General features: G+C 46.3%; 1 protein-coding gene across 1 annotated transcript in view; it reads right to left on the bottom strand.

Annotated features, from left to right (window-relative positions):
• Fabp6 (fatty acid binding protein 6) overlaps positions 1–17,371 on the bottom strand; it is a 25,289-nt gene that overhangs the window by 2,570 nt on the left and 5,348 nt on the right. The window contains exons 4-6 of the mRNA XM_050138656.1: positions 3,322–3,482; positions 2,658–2,760; positions 852–1,027 (exon numbers count right to left, since the gene is read on the bottom strand). Of these exons, the coding sequence (XP_049994613.1) occupies positions 852–1,027; positions 2,658–2,760; positions 3,322–3,351 (309 nt within the window). The 5' untranslated portion in view covers positions 3,352–3,482. The remainder of the gene's footprint in view (positions 1–851; positions 1,028–2,657; positions 2,761–3,321; positions 3,483–17,371) is intronic.

Genomic DNA, 17,371 nt, shown 5'->3' with positions numbered 1-17,371 from the left:
TAGATAGATAGATAGATAGATGATAGGTAGATAGATAGATAGATAGATAGATAGATAGATAGATAGACATAGATAGATAGATATATGATAGGTAGGTAGATAGATAGACAGACAGACAGATAGAACAACTATTCAGTAAATATCTGAAGTGAATTATGTTAAATACTCAGCAAATATTAGGTTTTTTTCTTTTTCTTTTTCTTTCTCTTTTTTTTTTTTTTTTAGGAGGGGGCCAGTATTGAGACAGGGTTTTTCTGGCTGTCCTGAAACTCACTCCTGTAGATCAGACTGGCCTCGAACTCACAGAGATCTGCTTGCCTCTGCCTCCCAAGTACTAGGATTAAAGGCATGTGCCACTAGTCCCCAGCTAGCTTTTTCTTTTTGAGAAGAGGTCTCACTAGGCACAGGCAGCCTTGGCTGGCTCAGAACTCACAGAGATAGCCTGCTTCTGCCTCCTAAGTGCTGTAATTTGCAGCACGCACCATGCTCAGAAAATAGACTGTTTTCGTTTGTTTGAGTTCTGAGGTTGTCTGTCTGAGACAGCATCTTTCTATGTATCCTTCGCTGATCTGGAACTCACAGAGAACCTCCTGTCTCTGCCACCTGAGTGCTGTATTAATGTCGTGTACCCCACCAACACATCAGCTCTTTGTGTCTCTGTGTTGGGCTCCTTACTAATGACAGCCATTACCCAGCAGAAGCATTAAAAACACCAAGCAAGAAAGTTTTTCACACAGAAAAGGCTAAGCTATAGACAAGCCTCAGCCTGAGGAGCAGAGAGGCCCTATCTGAAATGGAGAAACTGGTCTTTAGCCTGGGAAGACAGGAAAGGGCAGCCAGGGGCCTCTCACCTTGAACTTCTTGCCTCCCATGGTCTGAATTTCACTTTCTTTGCCAATGGTGAACTTGTTGGTCATGATGTTGGTGCCAGAGTAAGACTGGGACCAGGTGAAGTCCTGTCCATTCTGCTGGATCTCTGTGATGATCTTTAGGTTCCGTGCCTTTGTAGTCACGTCGTCTGAAACACCTGTGCCCCATCACAAGCAAAGAGTTCACATAGGATCTACTTATCACCCTGATTTGGAGAGACAGCTTTCCTCCCCAAAGGCAGGCAAGTCTGCAGGACCAACAGAGTGTCTGAGACATAGATAGCAGACGGTTCAAATCCCAACTCTGCCATGAGACCTGTGGCTTGAGCAGGTCACTACCCCACTGTTTTCCATTACAAAATGGTGACAGTAAGGTCTGACCCTTAGAGCTGTTGTGTGAATTGAGTCCAATGTGGTTGTGTCTCTCACAGCCCCTCACAACTACTTGGTGTTCTTCAATAACAACAAATCTTGAGGAGATGGCTCAGCAGTTAAGAACACTTGTTCTTGCAGAGGACCTGGGATCAGTTCTTAGCACCCACATGGCTGCTTACAACCATCTGCAACACGTGGTACATAGACATGTAGCAAAACACTCAAATACATAAAACAAACCTAAATGTTTAAAAATAATAATAATAGCAAATCTTCCAACAATAATATACCAATATAGCAGAGGCTTGCAAAATCCAGAAAGTTCTGGAACGGAACTCACAGCAGACCATTGCTAAAGGGCAAGCAGATAAAAAGGGAGTATATATATGAGGAAGGTAAAATAACTGGTTACGAGCTGGAGAGATGGCTCAGCGGTTAAGAGCACTGTCTGCTATTCCAGAGATCCTGAGTTCAATTCCCAGCAACCACATGGTGGCTCACAACCATGTGTAGTAAGACCTGGTGTCCTCTTCTGGCCTGCAGAACACTATATACATAATGAGTAAATAAATCTTAAAAAAATAAATAAATAACTTGTCACTCTACCCAAAATAGCACAGTAAGGGAAGAAAGTTTGTTGACTGACTTTGAGGATTTTCTTGCCAAACCTGGTTTCTATATTACCTCCCTGGTTATCTCTCCCTGGCAGCACTCAAGAGAGGGTCCTCCGTGTTAATGACCTCTGTCACTGACTTAGGTAGATCATGCCGAGGTGCCACATCAAGAATATTGGGACAACCTTTGCATGTAGCAGATGTTCAATACATTTGAGTAGGGCTAGGAATGTGTCTCAGTGGACACAATGATTGCCTCACATGCACGAAGCCCCAGGTTTGATCCCCAGCACTCCATAAAATAAGCAAGCACGTGCCTGTAATCCCGGCACTTAGAGAAGCAGAAGGTTCAGAATTTCAAAGTCTTCCTCGGTTACAAAGTGATTTTGAGGCCAGCTTGGGCTACATGAGATCCTGTCTCTAGTAATAATAACAAAACATTTGAATAACTAAAGATCAAATCTCTGCTTCTCCATCACAACTATGTGACTTGGAATATTAATGCGACTTGGTTGAGCCTCAAGCTCAAAATGGAGATAAGAAGGGACTAGAAATACTGAGATTCTAAGCCTTTTAAAAAATCAAATAATGTCTTACAGCTTCAATATCCTTAGAGACAAGACAGAATGCTTTGCAAAAGTGTGGACGGACGGACAGATGGATGGGTGGGCGGACAGACGGATGGACGGACGGACGGACGGACGGATGGATGGATGGACGGATGGAATTCTATCCCACTCCACCCCAAAGTTTTGGGTTCAAGCAGCCAGCCCTAGGGAAGGAACACGAAGGAACTCACCCAGGCACTTCATGAACTCGTCATAGTTCTTCTCACTCTCAAACTCAAATTTGCCATTGAAAGCCATAGCGCCGGGAGAGAGCTGGCAGCAGAGAGCAGCGAGCTGAAGAAGAAGGTTGGTACTGAGGAGTCTGAAGTCTCAGCTTATAAACGCTCCCAAGGCTCAGCCCCAAAGTCACCCCACTCCTCAGACCTGCCCCTAATTAGGAGGTGTTTGTTGTTTTATGATGTGGGCAGGACACGGAGGGGCAGAGCCCCAAGGTTATTCACCCAGGAAAAACCACCTGCAATCCCACTGCCTCTCAGCAAGGTGAGGGTCAGGACAGCCACAGAGCGTGGTCATTCACCTCTCTGCTCATCCCACCCTCCATTCATCCCTGCCCTGCCCTTTCCCCAAGTTTGCCTCATCCTTCTTTCACTTGTTCTTTTATTCACCAAGCACTGCATTGCACTGTATGTAGTGACCCAGAAGAATGAGGCATGCATCTTTCCCAGGGAGCACCCAGTCCAACCCAGACCCAAAGCATTTATGGGCAGTGTGTAAGCTCGATGTGATCTGTGCCACTTCACACATGGAGGTCCTAGTTGTTGGGGTGACAGCTGCCTGCTTTGCTTGTTGGGCCACACAGAGATAGCAATGCAAAGTAGCTATAAAGGCCCTCACCAGCATCTTCATCATCAGCATCTTCATCATTCCTACTGTTGAATACAAATTTTCGGCCGGGCATTGTGACCCCTATCTATAGCCCTAGTCCTTGAGAGGCTGAGGCAGGAGGATTGCCATAAGACCAAGGACAGCATGGACTGCAGAACAAGGTCCTGTTTCTGAAACAAACCAAAAGCAAACAAATAAAAATTCATTTTCTGGGATCTCCTCTCTATGAGCCCCCATCATTTCTGTTCAAAGCAGAATTAGCCACAGTTGCTGACTCCCAAACTTGAGACTAAAATATTTCTCTTTCTTTTGTCCCTCTCTCTCTCTCCTCCCCCACACCACCCCTCTTTTTCACACCCCCCTTCCTTTTTTGGTTTTTTGAGACGGGGTTTCTCATTGCAGCCTTGGCTATCCTGGAACTTGCTCTGTAGACCAGGCTGGCCTCGAACTCACATAGATCTCTTTCTTTTGAGTGTGCGTGTGCTCCTACATGCGTGTGTGTGTGTGTGTGTGTGTGTGTGTGTGTGTGTGTGTGCAGGTCAGAAGGCAATTTTTAGAAATGGGTTCTCTGTCTCCATCATGTGGGGCACAGAGATTGAGTTCAAGCGAAGCCTGGCAGCAAGTGCTTTTCTCTGATGAGCCATCTTATGGACCTCAGTACTTTCTAAACCGATGAAAGTCAGATCTGCCACACACTTCATCGTTCTTCAGTCTCCGGTCCTAGAAACTGGATAATCAGTTTTTCCTTTCTCTCTCTCTCTCTCCTCTCTTCTCTCTTTCTCCCTTTTTGAGACAGAGTCTCAAGTAGCACAGTTAGGCCTCAAACTCCCTATGTAGTCTAAGATGACCTTAAACAGATCCTCCTGCCTTACCCTCCCAAAAGGTGGATCTTCAGGCAAACACCAATACATTTGATGTTTATATCATCTTAAATTGCTCAGTGGTAGAGAGCTTGCCTGTCATGGGCATGGTCTTGGGGTCCATCCACAGCACCACAATCAGTCGTCAATCACATTCTAGTCTATGTTAATTTACTTTCTCCCTGGATCTTTGGGTTATTTCCAGTCCTTTTCTATTATAATTAAGTAATTATTACTCATATCTCTCTGAGTATTTATATTTCAGATAATGAGTTAGGACTATCTGCTAAGGATGGATTCCTAAGCATGAAAGAGGCCCTGTGACTGGGGAAAAAAGCTTCCAAGGGAGAAAATAGAGCAACATAGAAGGGAGAAATACTGGGATTAAAGGGTACAGTAGGGAAGAAGACAAAAGGGATGAGGAGAGAGCTGGGGGGAAGGTGGGAGAGATACATGTGAACACTCCATATGTTGTACAGGGCCCTTATTGTTTTTGTACAACAAATAAAATAAATAAATAAAGGGATAGATTACTAAACATAATATTCTCAGAAGAAACAAGTGACAAGGTGTCACTATGTAGTCTAGGCTGGACTTGAGCTCAGAGATTTGCCTACCTCTGACTCCCTGGTCTGGGTTTAGAGGCATATGCCACCACACCACACAAAAAAAGTTCTTATATTTAAAATATACCTAGAAGGGCATTGTGGGGAGTGCTTGTAATCTTTGTACTTGGGATTAAGATCTGAGACCGAGGCAGGAGGTTTATCCAGAATTCCAGGACAGCTGGTGCGACAGAGTGAGACACTGCCTTAGAAAATAATAATAATTGATTAATTTAAGAAATAATAAAATAGGGCCACCAAGCCGGGCGGTGGTGGCGCACACCTTTAATCCCAGCACTCGGGAGGCAGAGACAGGTGGATTTCTGTGAGTTCGAGGCCAGCCTGGTCTACAAGAGCTAGTTCCAGGACAGGAACCAAAAGCTACGGAGAAACCCTGTCTAGAAAAATAAAAAAAATAAAAAAAAAATAAAAAAAAACAGGGCCATCAAGCCTGATGGCCTGAGTTCAATCCCCAAGACCCACCTGATAGGAAGAGAGAACGAACTCCAGCAAAGTTGCCCTTTGGCACACATGTGCTGTGGCATGGGTCCACACACACACACGCACGCACACACACACACACACACACAATAAGTAAGTACAAGGTAATGATTTTTTAAGGACTAATAAAGTATTTATAGCTATCACTGCCATTCAGAAAGGCTAGAATGGTTTACATTCTCTCCCACAGCCATGTGAGAATTTCTCCTCCAGAGTAATAATAATGAAGAAATAACAATGACAGTAATAGCTAATAGGTATTGGGCCTTCTGGTTTATTTCATTCATTGATTCTTCCCAAACAAGTGTGTGAAGTTGCAAACCGAAATTCAGAGCAGTGGTGCCGGAAGATATGGGTGAGAAGCTAGCAGGACAGACCAACGGCCTCTTTAGCCCCCACTTAGCTCCCAACCCACCAACTTCTCCCAAATGAGGAGCATTGACTTCTCCCAAACTGTTGCTCAGCCACCAAGGACAGGATGGCAGTGGTGAGGGGTGGAAAGGACCGAGTTGGCACCGGGGTGCCTGACTCAGCTCTACCCTCTTCCCGTGGTGCATCTGACCCGCCCCTTCCATCCACCCACACCCGTATCTTTTCTCTTATTGTGGGGTTCATCCGCTTGAACGTTCAGCCTCCCAGGAAGGGTAAATGAACTCCAACCGCAGGTTTTATGGGGCCATTGAACCAGTGGTGCAAATATGCCCCCGTGGAGATAAGAATGAGTCGAAGGCTACTCCTTTTGGGCACCCCAACTTCCCCCCTGGACTCTGGCTGTGTCTCAGACAGCCACCATATCCTGAGAATATGCAGAGTAAGGAGTGGGGACCTGGGTCCTTGGGTCCCTGATCGAAGAGGAGGCCTGGGCTTCCTTCTGCGCCCCTTATTCACATCCTCATATGGATGTAAACTGTATTTACCAACTAAGTCTCAGTTTCCTGAGCCCTGGGCTCTGTGTGAGGAATTAGTGAAACACCAGACAGTGTCTACCAGTTTATCCCTCTTCTCCACCCCCACCCCCTTTTTAGCCCTAACCTTTAACTTACCTTCCCTGTCAGGCCCTTGAACAAATCATTTTCCCTTTCAAGATTTCTCCTTTTTCTCTTTTGGGAATGGGGATTGTGGGGAGGAGATCTCAAGTAGTCTAGCTAGCCTCAATCTCCTAGGTGAAGATGACCTTGAACTTCTGTCTCCACCTCCCCAGTGCAGGAGCCATAACGCTCAGACTGGTGCTTCATGCACCCTAGGCAACACGCACTCTACCAGTTGAGCTACTTCCCCTGCTCAAGAAGCTCAGGAGGACTCTGCATAGCTCAGCTGTCATTCCTTTTAACAGAGTTGACCCCACTCTCCTTGCTCATAACAACTGATGTGGAGCAAACCTCATCTTCCCAGCGACCTTCCAACTACATTCCCCCCAGCTGGGCCACCCTGATCAACTGTGGAGAGACTTAGACTGAGCCCAGGATAGCCTGTAACTGACTACGTAGCCCAGTATTATGCTTTCAGTCTAGAATGTCCCCAACACACTCCCTTTTTATAATGTTTTTATTTATTCTTTGAGAATTTCATACAATATATTTTGATTGTATTTTTTCCCTCTCCCAAATGCTCCCAGATCCCCCCCTTACTTCCCTGCTCACCCAAACTCATATCCTTTCTTTCTCTTAAAAACAAAACAATTGCCCACCAAAAACTAATGCAGGAGTGTTACTAACTGCTCCTGGGCACAGGGACTGCCCTGGAGTGAAGCTGATACCTCAGTTTTACTCGACCGAGAACAGATTTTCTCTCTCCCAGAAGCTACCAATTACAAATAGCTTCTTGGTTAAAGATGATACTTGGAGCCCCACTTCCTGACCTCTGTGCTTGGATTTGGTGTGGGTCTTTTTGTTGTTGTTGTTGTTTTGTTTTGGGTTTTTGTTGTTGTTGTTGTTTTGGTTTTTTGAGACAGGGTTTCCCTGGAGTAACAGTCCTAGCTGTCCTGGAACTAGCTTTTGTAGACTGGGCTGGTTTTGAATTCACAGGGATTCACCTGCCTCTGCCTCCTGAGTACTGGGATTAAAGGCGTGCGCCACCACCACCCGCATGCAGCTTGATCTTACACAGGGCTTGGGCATGCTGTCACAGTCTCTGTGAGCTCATATGTGCACCAGCATGTTGTGCCTGGCAAACATAGTTCTACCACCTCTGGCTCTCCCGCATGGATCCCACACAGGCTCGCATTTGAAATACCCGGATCCCAGCTTGTGGCGCAATTTTGAAGGCTTTGGAATCTTAAGTACATGGAATCAGAATGGAGGAAGAAGGCTGCTGAGGAGAGGTCTTTGAAGGTTATGTTCACGACTGCTTCTGGCCTCCTTGTTCTATGTGCTGGTTTGTTCCCTGTGAGCAGCTATGGTCACAAACTCCTGCCACAGCAGAATAAACCGCCCCCGTCTTCATGCTCTTTCTACTACGATGGACTGAGGCCTCTGAAACTATGTGACAGAATAACTGTATTCTAAGTTATTGATTTCTCTCATGTATTTTGTGACACTGGTCAGAAAAATAACTAATATACCGAGGCTGGATTCAAACTCATGATCCTCCTGCCTCATTCTTCACAGTGCTGGTATTATAGGCATGTGCCACCACGCCTGGTATTTGCTGTTGTTGTGTTTTATTTTCAGATAGGATCTCACTATTTAGGCCAGGCTGGCTTTGAACTCAAAACCCTCTTGGTGCCTCAGCATCCTGGGTACTGGGATTACAGGAGTGCATCACCACACCAAGACACTGTTGTTGTTGTTTGTTTATTTGTTTGTTTGTTGAGCTTTTAGTTTTTTGAGACAGGGTGTCTCTGTGTAGCCCTGGAACTCAATGTGTAGACCAGCCTGCCCTCAAACTCAGAGATCCACCAGCCTCTGCCTCCCTAGCAACTGGGATTAAAGGTGCATGCCACCACCACTGCCTGGCCAAGACACTGTTTTCAATAGCCACACTGCCATTCACTGTGAAGATACATTATTGTGCCTTAATCTATTACTATTTCAGCCAGCAATCGCAACTCCAAAGTTATTTTTACTGACTGAGGCTGCAGCCTGGCGAAATCTGTTCCCATGGGCACTGGCCCCGTTGCTGCCACAAAGGTAGCTTTAGCTGAGTCTCTATTGCTCTATTTATGGAGATTCAAAGGCTAGGGTGAAAACCTGCAAGCTCAGGCAGAGGAGCAACTAGCTAACCCTCTGTCATTACTGGCGTCTTCCCAAGAGAGCAGCCCTGAGCTCTACCACAGCATAAAAAGCCAGGCCACTCCAGATCCGTCCCAGCCTCTTCCTGGGCGTCTGACTCTCCTGGATGCCCTCTGATACCCTATGATTACTTTCTGTCAGCTAGTGCTCACTCAGCCTCCTGACCCAGGGTTAGCTTTATTTAATTAACAAAAATGCAAAGTTGGGGTTCATCTTATGATTTGATGTCCCCCCAACAATACATCACAATTTATTCGACCAGAGTCTTAGTGCTGGACAATTGGGTTAAGAAAAGTGCATGCATGGTAAGAACAATAAAAGCGGTACTGAGGACCAGGCACCGGCACGGGCAGTATTATTTGAGGTATGGGGTGTGTGTGGCTGAACTTCTACTGGATGTTCAGGTCATTAGCTAATGGAGGTCACTGAGACCCGAAAAAGACCGAACTTCAAAGCATGAGGCTAGATGTGTATTGTACAGGGGAAGAGTCTAAGGATGCTTGGCATGGCTGCAGCCATGTCTGAATTCCTAGAACTGTACCAAAAAAAGAAGAAGAAGAAGAAGGAGAAGGAGAAGGAGAAGGAGAAGGAGAAGGAGAAGAAGAAGAAGAAGAAGAAGAAGAAGAAGAAGAAGAAGAAGAAGAAGAAGAAGAAGAAGAAGAAGAAGAAGCATGGTTTCTACTAAACTCACATCATATCTGCACCAAAGTCAAAAGTTGTAAATTAAGCTGTCATAAGCCTAACTTAATGAATATTACTAGCTAATAAGAAAATATGGGCTGAGAGTGGTGGCATACGCCTGTAGTCCCAGCACTCAAGAGGCAGAGGCAGGCAGATCTGTGAAATCAAGCACAATCTGGTGTACGTACTGAGTTACAGGACCACCAGAACTACATAGTAAGAGCCTACCTTAAAAAAAATGAAAAGAAGAAGAAAGGAGATGTGGGAGAGGGGTTAGGGAGGCAGCTCAGTTGGCAGACTACTTGCCTGGCATGCACAGAGCCTTGGATTTAACCCCTAGCACCACATTAACTAGATGTGGTAGCACCTGCTGTAATCCCAGCAGTCTGGAGGTAGAGGCAAGAAGACCACAAGTTTATCTTTGACTACATAACAAACTAGAGGTAAATCTAGGCTACCTTGTCGAGAGAGAGAGAGAGAGAGAGAGAGAGAGAGAGAGAGAGAGAGAGAACTATTGACCTAGTGACAGACATGTGGGTTGGGGCTGGGGGAGCCTTCATAGATAGTTCCATAGAGATTCACAGGCTGCAGGATCTTCAAAGGCCAGCTCTTTGAGGAACATGGTAGCATTGTGTTGGAAGAGAACAGGTTGATACTGTGCAGGCCAGTTTAGTAAGACTTCCCACCAGAGAAGACTGCTCGGACACAGGTCAAGTTGAAACCAATAGAAAGTCAATATTAGCTGGAGGCCCACTACACTGGGTGATCAAGATTCCAGTGTAGCCCTGAATGTTTCTCTGGGTGAGCTTTTAAGAACCAAAAAAAAAAAAAACCCACATCTTGGGTTGACATACTTCAGTTAACAAGAACAGTTAGCCAGAAGCTGAACTACAGAAGTCAAAAGGTAAGGTTAGTACATTTAGAGACTGTCTCAGAACTATGAATGTTAATGGTTAGGTCTTTGTTTTTATTTTGGCAGGTGGTACTGCCTACCTGCTGGGTTTTATGGCCTGCATGGTACTTCCATCTTGGAGTCAATTGTTCTAAGTTGGCCTGTTATAATCAACATTGAAAGAAAAGGTGGCCTAACTCCATGTCTGTAGATCCCACCCCAAGTGTGGCTACATTCAGGAGGGAAGAGGAGGAAGAATGAAGGAGGTCTAAGGACATCCAAGTAGCCTCACCTCCAAATTCATACCGAAAGCAATCCAGGACTCTCACAAAAAAAAAAAAAAAAAAAAAAAAAAACTGCTTGGGGCCAAAGTCAGATGCCAAAAGATCTTCCCACCCTGCCTGCAATTATCCATCACCCACTTTTCTGCCGCTGGCTAACCGTGATTAATTCCTGTGGCAGTCACAGGAATTATACCTAATGAATTTCTAATGAACTCATTTGGTGTTAATGCGTTGTGTAATTCTGCAGGACACTCATTACGGCTTAATCTTATTAAGCCTCTAGTTATTGGGAACTACTATGGCTCCAAGATCAGAAGCAAAGACAAGTAATTATGTAATGCAGGCAGCAAAATTATGGAAAAGATCGAACATCTGGAGAATGCCAAGAAGAGGTGTGGCCGTTCCTATTTTCCCTCTTTCTTTGGAGTACCTGAAGGTCAAAATGTTTGAGGGGCATTCAAAGGACCGTGTCTCCTGAAACACCATACACACACCCCCAACCCTGTCTTCTGCTTAGTCCTGAATCTCTAACGTAAGGAAGGATGCTTTTGCATTTGAAGTGCTATGCCAAGGCTGATACCAGAGTCCACAGGGCAGTCAGAGATAGTATATCTCATCTGATCATCAGAGTGTACCATTTGCTGTTATTAAACCCCTTTGATAGATAAGGAGGTTGAGGTTCACAGAGGTGAGGTGACTGAGTTCCAGAACTCATACCCACTGGAGGCCACATCGATTCTCTTTCCTGCTCACCTCTCATGTCTTGCTAACTATGATTTTCATGTATACAGACTCATTGTTCTACCTAGAGCTAACATTAAAGGTTGGAGCCCTTTCTGATAGTTTATCCATGTGTTTTTCTTGCATTGTATATTATTCTACTTTTCTTTTGCTATAACGAAATAACAGAGGCTAGGTAACCTAAAAAGAAAGGAAGACTACTTTGCTCATAATTTTGGATGATCAAGTTTAAATGGCAAATGAAGTCTTACAAGGGCTTCCTGACTGTATCACGTTATGGAGTAACTTCTGTGAGAGAAAGCTCACATGGTATGAGGGTAATCTAGATGTAGGCATGGTGATACATGTCTGTAATCCAGCACTTGGAAGGCTAAGACAAGAGAATTGCCAATAGTTTCAGGCCACTCTGAACTACATAACAATATCTATCTCAAAAATATAAACAGACACCTTTAGTCCCAGCACTTGGGACTCATGTGACTCGCTTGGGCTTCCTCCCAACATGGCATTCATAGATGGCTCCTCCCATTCATTCATAGATGGCTCCTTCCTAGGCTTCTTCAAGCATGGGCTCAGAAATGTCAGAGCATTGCTTCCACCACAAATGTACAAAAGGAGGATAGAAGATTTTCTTCTTGACAGATGGTGGGAGAGATACAAGACTCGTTGGCAGCCACCTTTGGAAACTACCGCTGTGAGAATTTGTACTGGACATCGGGGTAGCTGTCTGCGCGCACTGTGTGTCTGAAAGCATACATCGAATGGGAGCATGTATATGTGCATATTTGCATGTGTGTATGCACCTGTTGGCTTAACAGGCAGACCTGTGTGTGCATGAGTGAAGACTGTGTCAGCCTAGACACATAAGGAGAGATGGGCACGTACAGGTCTCTCTGTTGTCCTGAGCTAGGGGCTGTATCGTGAGGAGAAAGGAAATGTGTACAAGCTTAGTAGGGGAAGTTCACGGGGTTGACCCTCATTAGTAGTGCTTCTTGGCCGGGATCCCTGAGAGCTAGTCGTAGATAATGAAACAAACTAATCAGCAAACTAATCATTACTGGATCTTGTCCTTCCCTAGGAGGCCTTGGGTCCCCAGCCAAGTGGAAGACCCTGCCCTTGTCACCACCCATCAAAACCACCACACCAGCAGTAAAAACGGAGATGTCCACGTCTCTTTCATTTCCAGAGAAACTTCCAGGCCTAATAGCCAGTGGAAAAGCTTTGCCACGGTGACCCCCTTCCTGCCCCACCCATGGTGCTAGTCTTCTGGAAGAGCAGGAAGCCAGAGCTCAAGGCTGCTTGCAGGGTGAGGCCTCCTGCCTGGGGAAGGCTTCTTCTTCATTAACCGCTTGTGTTTGGGGATGAGGAAATACAAGGGCGTTGAGTGTAATCCTGCAGGCCTGCAATCCAAGTACTCGGGATCATAGGTTTGACCCTGTAGACAAGCCAGCTTGGTCTACAGAATGAGACCCTGGCTAAATTTGGGAAGGAGAGGCAAAAAGACAATGTTTCAGCAGATAAAAGCAACTCACCACCAACCCTGGTGACCTGAGTTCAATCCCCAGACCCCGCATGGTAGAAGGAGAGAACAGACTGCACACGTTGATGCTTTTCATTTAAAAAAAAAAAATTAAGAGGAAGAAGAGTTCAGCATTTAAGAGCACTTGTTCTTTCAGAGGTCTCAGGTTTGATTCCCAGAACCTACATGGTGGTTCCCAACCAATCTATAACTCCAGTAATTACAGCACTTGAGAGGCTACGGCAGAAGGACCACCCTAAGTTCAAGGCCACCCTGGGCTACATAATGGGTCCTTGTATTTAAAAAAAAAAAAACTGGATAAAAAGAGGAAAGGAGAGATACAATGCTATTAGTAGCAGTGAAGTAGAGACTTGATCCTTGTGGGGAAAAAAGGGGGGATTTATTTTCATTTCTGAGATATGATCTCATGTAGCCCAGACTGGCCTCAAATTTCCTATGTAGCTAAAGCTGGCCTTGTCCCTTCTTCTTAGTACTAGGATTAAAGGTGTGCACCACCATGTCTCACTTTGCCTATTCTGTAACAGCAAGAAACATGGTAGCTGGGAACACCATGCATCATTTTACTTCCATCTGTGAGTCTATCTGTAGGATCAACCAGGCAAGGGGCGCAGTTAGGTCAAAGATGGCTGGCAGAGCTTCCTCTGTGAGGGTTCCGTTAGTCCTCCCGCCCTCCCCCAACCTCTTCCTCCTTTCTACCTGAGCTGGGTTTGAGGGTCTCTCAGGTATGGCCTGGTCAGAATGAAGGCTAGTCCCCCCTCCCCCCCCAGGAATCCATGGCACAAAAAGATACAATGTACCTGAGGACAGGCTTTCCTGTGCTTTGGCTGGTGCCAAGATCTCTCCCCAAAAGAAGAGCCCAGAGGGGGCATTCTGTTTTCTGTGGCCTCTGCCCACAAGGAGAACGTTCAGCCTAAGAGTTCAAAGATGGGGATCTATCGCCCTTCGGACACCTCAGCTGGGCAGGTGGCCTGGTTAAGAGACTAACTCCAGGCTCAGCTCTAAGCATTCACACGTGTCCCTCACAGCCCTGACACACTGAGCCTGGAGTTTAAGCAACCTGCCCAAGCTCATTAAACAGCGGAGTGAGGATTTGAACCTGTTTTACACCGTATTTCACTTTGGGCTGGAGCCTCAGTTTATTCCTCAGTGAGGCAAAGCCGTCCCCATTTTTCCTCAGCTTTCCAAATCTCAGGAAATGAGGTGTGGGGTGGCCACTCAGTGGAATGTGGAGCCCTTGGGTAAGAAGAGCAGTTCTCCCTTCGGTTCCTCCTAGGCAGGCTTCCCAGGAAGCATCATGGCTTTCTGGCTTTGGGGAGATTCAGATTAAACTGTGAACTCCCTGGTGGGCAGAGAGGTCCCACTGTGGCGTATCTCTGTCCCAGCTATGTCTGACCCTAGGGCTAATCACAGGGTGGGGCCAACCTACCTGGGCCACAGAGATTGAGGAGAAGGGCTGGGAGTCAAGTGGAAGAGGAAACCTCTGGAGAGAGCAGAGAGAAAGACTGGAGACAGCAAGAAAGAAAGAGGAGAGAGGAAGGAAAGGCCTCAGAAGCAAAACTAGCAAAACATCCCAGGCAGCTGGCAGCCCTGCAGACAGATGCTGTGAGTTGGAGCCCCCTCTAGTGGTCACCTGGCTGGGGAAGGTGCAAGCCTGGTGGACCTGCTAAGGGTAAGAGGACCATATACTACCCCAGGGAAGCTAGCTGGTAATAGCAACAACCAGATCCCCACAAACGAGCCATAGAGACAGCCGGCAGGAGGAAGGTGCCCTTCTCAGTGTCACACGGAAAGGTGTAAAGAGTCCTGAAGCTTCCTTGACCTGGGACTTCTTCTCATTTGCTTGGAATGACTTCTCCCCTCCTTCACACCCAGATCACTGTGTTACTCCACAGAGCAAGATGTGACAATGTGACACAATGTCAGTGTCATACAGAGCCAAACCACCAAAGATCTCTGGAGACCATCAAGGTGCTTGTTCGTTTGTCTACTCAATAAACACACGCTGAATGTCCACTGTGTGTGGCAAACTGCACGCCCCGAGGGCACAGCGAAGACAGGCAAGAGCTAGGTTCTGAAGGCAGGGTGGGGGCAGCCTAGGCTATGCAGCGACTCCCTGTGAGACCCTGTCCAAAACAAAAAGAGGGGGTACTGGGGAGCCAGGTGTGTTGGTACAGGTCAGTAATCCCAGAACTCAGGAGTGGGAGCAGGAGGATCAGTAGTTCAAGGTCAGCCTTGGCAAAACAAGACCTTGTTTCAAAAGAGTAGTGGTGATATATACCTGTAACCCCAGAAGCAGGAAGATTAATTCATTCATTCAAGGTTAAATTGGGCCATATAGCAAGAGCCTGATCATGAAATAAAAAGACTAGGGGGTCGACTTCCTGTCGCCTCTGAGTCAAGATGTAGCACCACTGTCTGTCCGCATGCCGCCATGCTCCCCTTTACGATAACGGACTGGACCTCTGAAACTACTGCTGGGGATGCCTGAGAGGCCTGAACCAGGATAAAAGTCAGAGCTCCAGATCTGGGGAGGACGATGAGCGCTTCAGGTTTCCAGGACAAATGCTGGGCAGCAAAGGCTACACATGTACTGCGTATTCACTTGGGCTGGCAAGATGACTGTGGGATAAGGACAGAAGTCACCGAGCTTGACAAGCTGAGTTTGACCCTCATGACCCACATGGGACAAAGAGAACTGACTCCTGCAATTTGTCCTCTGATCTCCACATGGAGCAGTGGGACACACGCAACATACCCCATAAAAATCAATAAATAAAATACAATGGAATTTAAAAGAGAGAAAGAAAGAAAGAAAAGAAGGAAGGAAGGAAGGAAGGAAGGAAGGAAGGAAGGAAGGAAGAAAGAAAGAAAGAAAGAAAGAAAGAAAGAAAGAAAGAAAGAACCCTAGGGATGGCTCTCAGTAGTAGATTATTTACCCAGCATGCTCAGGGCCTAGCCTGGGTTCCCAGTAAGCAGGAGTACAATGGTTGGTGCACAAATACTTGAAAAGGCCGGGCGGTGGTGGCACACGCCTTTAATCCCAGCACTCGGGAGGCAGAGACAGGCGGATCTCTGTGAGTTCGAGGCCAGCCTGGTCCACAAAAGCTAGTTCCGGGACAGGCACCAAAGCTACAGAGAAACCCTGTCTCGAAAAAACAAAACAAAACAAAAAAACAAAAACAAAAAAAAAACACTTGAAAAGGTCATTTTCAGATTGGGAGGGAGGGGAAGGACGTGGTCTAACAAGGAAAGTTTATATGGACACCATGTGGGGAGGATGCAGAAAGAGGGCGAGTAGAGGGGGTTCAGGCAAAGGCTGAACTTGTACAGAAGCTGGGGCAGTGGGAGCGTAGCATGGTGAGTGCATGGATGGAAGGACAGTGGGGTTGGAGCTTGATAGCAAAAGAAAACCGAGATCAGCTACAGGGAGGATTGTGGACTGTGCACGGCAGGGCTTTGGATTTGCTGCTGAGGACCAAGTCAGCTATCCTACAGCTTTGGGGGTAGAGATGTCCTGTGCAGATTTACACCGACTGTCTGATTAGTTGACTGATTCCTGAATAGGTATGGTTAGCCTGGAATTCACTGTGTAGGCCAAGTTGACCTTGAACTTTGGGGCCTTCCTGCCTCTGCTTCCCAAGAGTCAAGTATTGTGCATACTTGTTTGTTTCCTTTCTTTTTAGAGAAACTCCCCTATAGCCCAAGCTTTGCCTGTGTGATGATATAGCCAAGGATGACCTTGAATTCTTAATCCTCTTGCAACTATTTTGCAAGTGCTTTTTGATGGTTTTCGCCCCTAAGGTCTGATCATTTACTTGTTACTTTTAAAGATTTGTTATTTATTTTTGGCTGGACTCAAACTTAGAAGTAGAAGAATTCGCTCAGAGAGGACATACTACATAAATCTCTTGGCAATCTGTTCCTCGAGGTTTTCTTTGGCTTCCTTCATTCTCTTGGCCGAAAGTTTAGCATATTCTGCAGCCTCCTCCTTATTTTTCTTGGTGCATTGATTCTTCAGAGCAATAGGCCAGTGTTTGTGTTGCAGGACACAAGGAATAACAAGACACTGAGTCTTGGGTAGTTTGGTCCTGCGCTTCTTCCCTTCTTGGTTTAAGTGCTTTCTGATTATCATTTTGATGGGTCTCACCTTCTTTAGAGAGGTTGAAAAGCTTTTGGATTTTGCTAGCTCTTTTGGTTTCCAACTTCTGAGGCATAGTAGCATATGTCAGTTAAGGAAAAATCCTTCTCTCCCTGTAATGGTAAAATTGTGCATTTTCCCGGAGGCCACTGTGGGTAGGAGACCACAGTGGTCCAGAGGGGCAGCCGGTCTCACCACCTGAGGCTTCTGTGGGTCCCAGGTGGCTGGAACATGGCAGGTGACTCCCACTAGGAGCCACGGTGGATGAGAGACAGAGATGGATAGGCACACAATGCAGAGTGAGTGGGTATTTATTTATTTAGTGGGTTATGGAGGGGAAAGAGGAAAAGGGAAGAAGGGGGAAGAGCAGAGAGAGGCAGAGAGAGAGAGAGAGAGAGAGAGAGAGAGAGAGAGAGAGAGAGAGAGAGAGAGAGAGAGAGAGAGAGGGGAAGGGGTGAGAGGAGAAACTACCTCTTCGACATGGAAAAGAGAGAACTCAGGCTGGAAGCAGAAGGAAGATCAGACCCTTTTGAGGGGAGGGAGTGGGCAGAGCTTGTCTCTTAAAGGGACAGAACAGACCATTACAC

This window comes from Alexandromys fortis, unplaced genomic scaffold, assembly GCF_014885135.2.
Source record: "Alexandromys fortis isolate MF-2015 unplaced genomic scaffold, M_Fortis_MF-2015_v1.1 scaffold_11, whole genome shotgun sequence".
NCBI lineage: Eukaryota > Metazoa > Chordata > Mammalia > Rodentia > Cricetidae > Alexandromys > Alexandromys fortis.
Note: the sequence above shows the minus strand (reverse complement) of the source record. Positions and strands in the feature narration are given on the sequence as shown.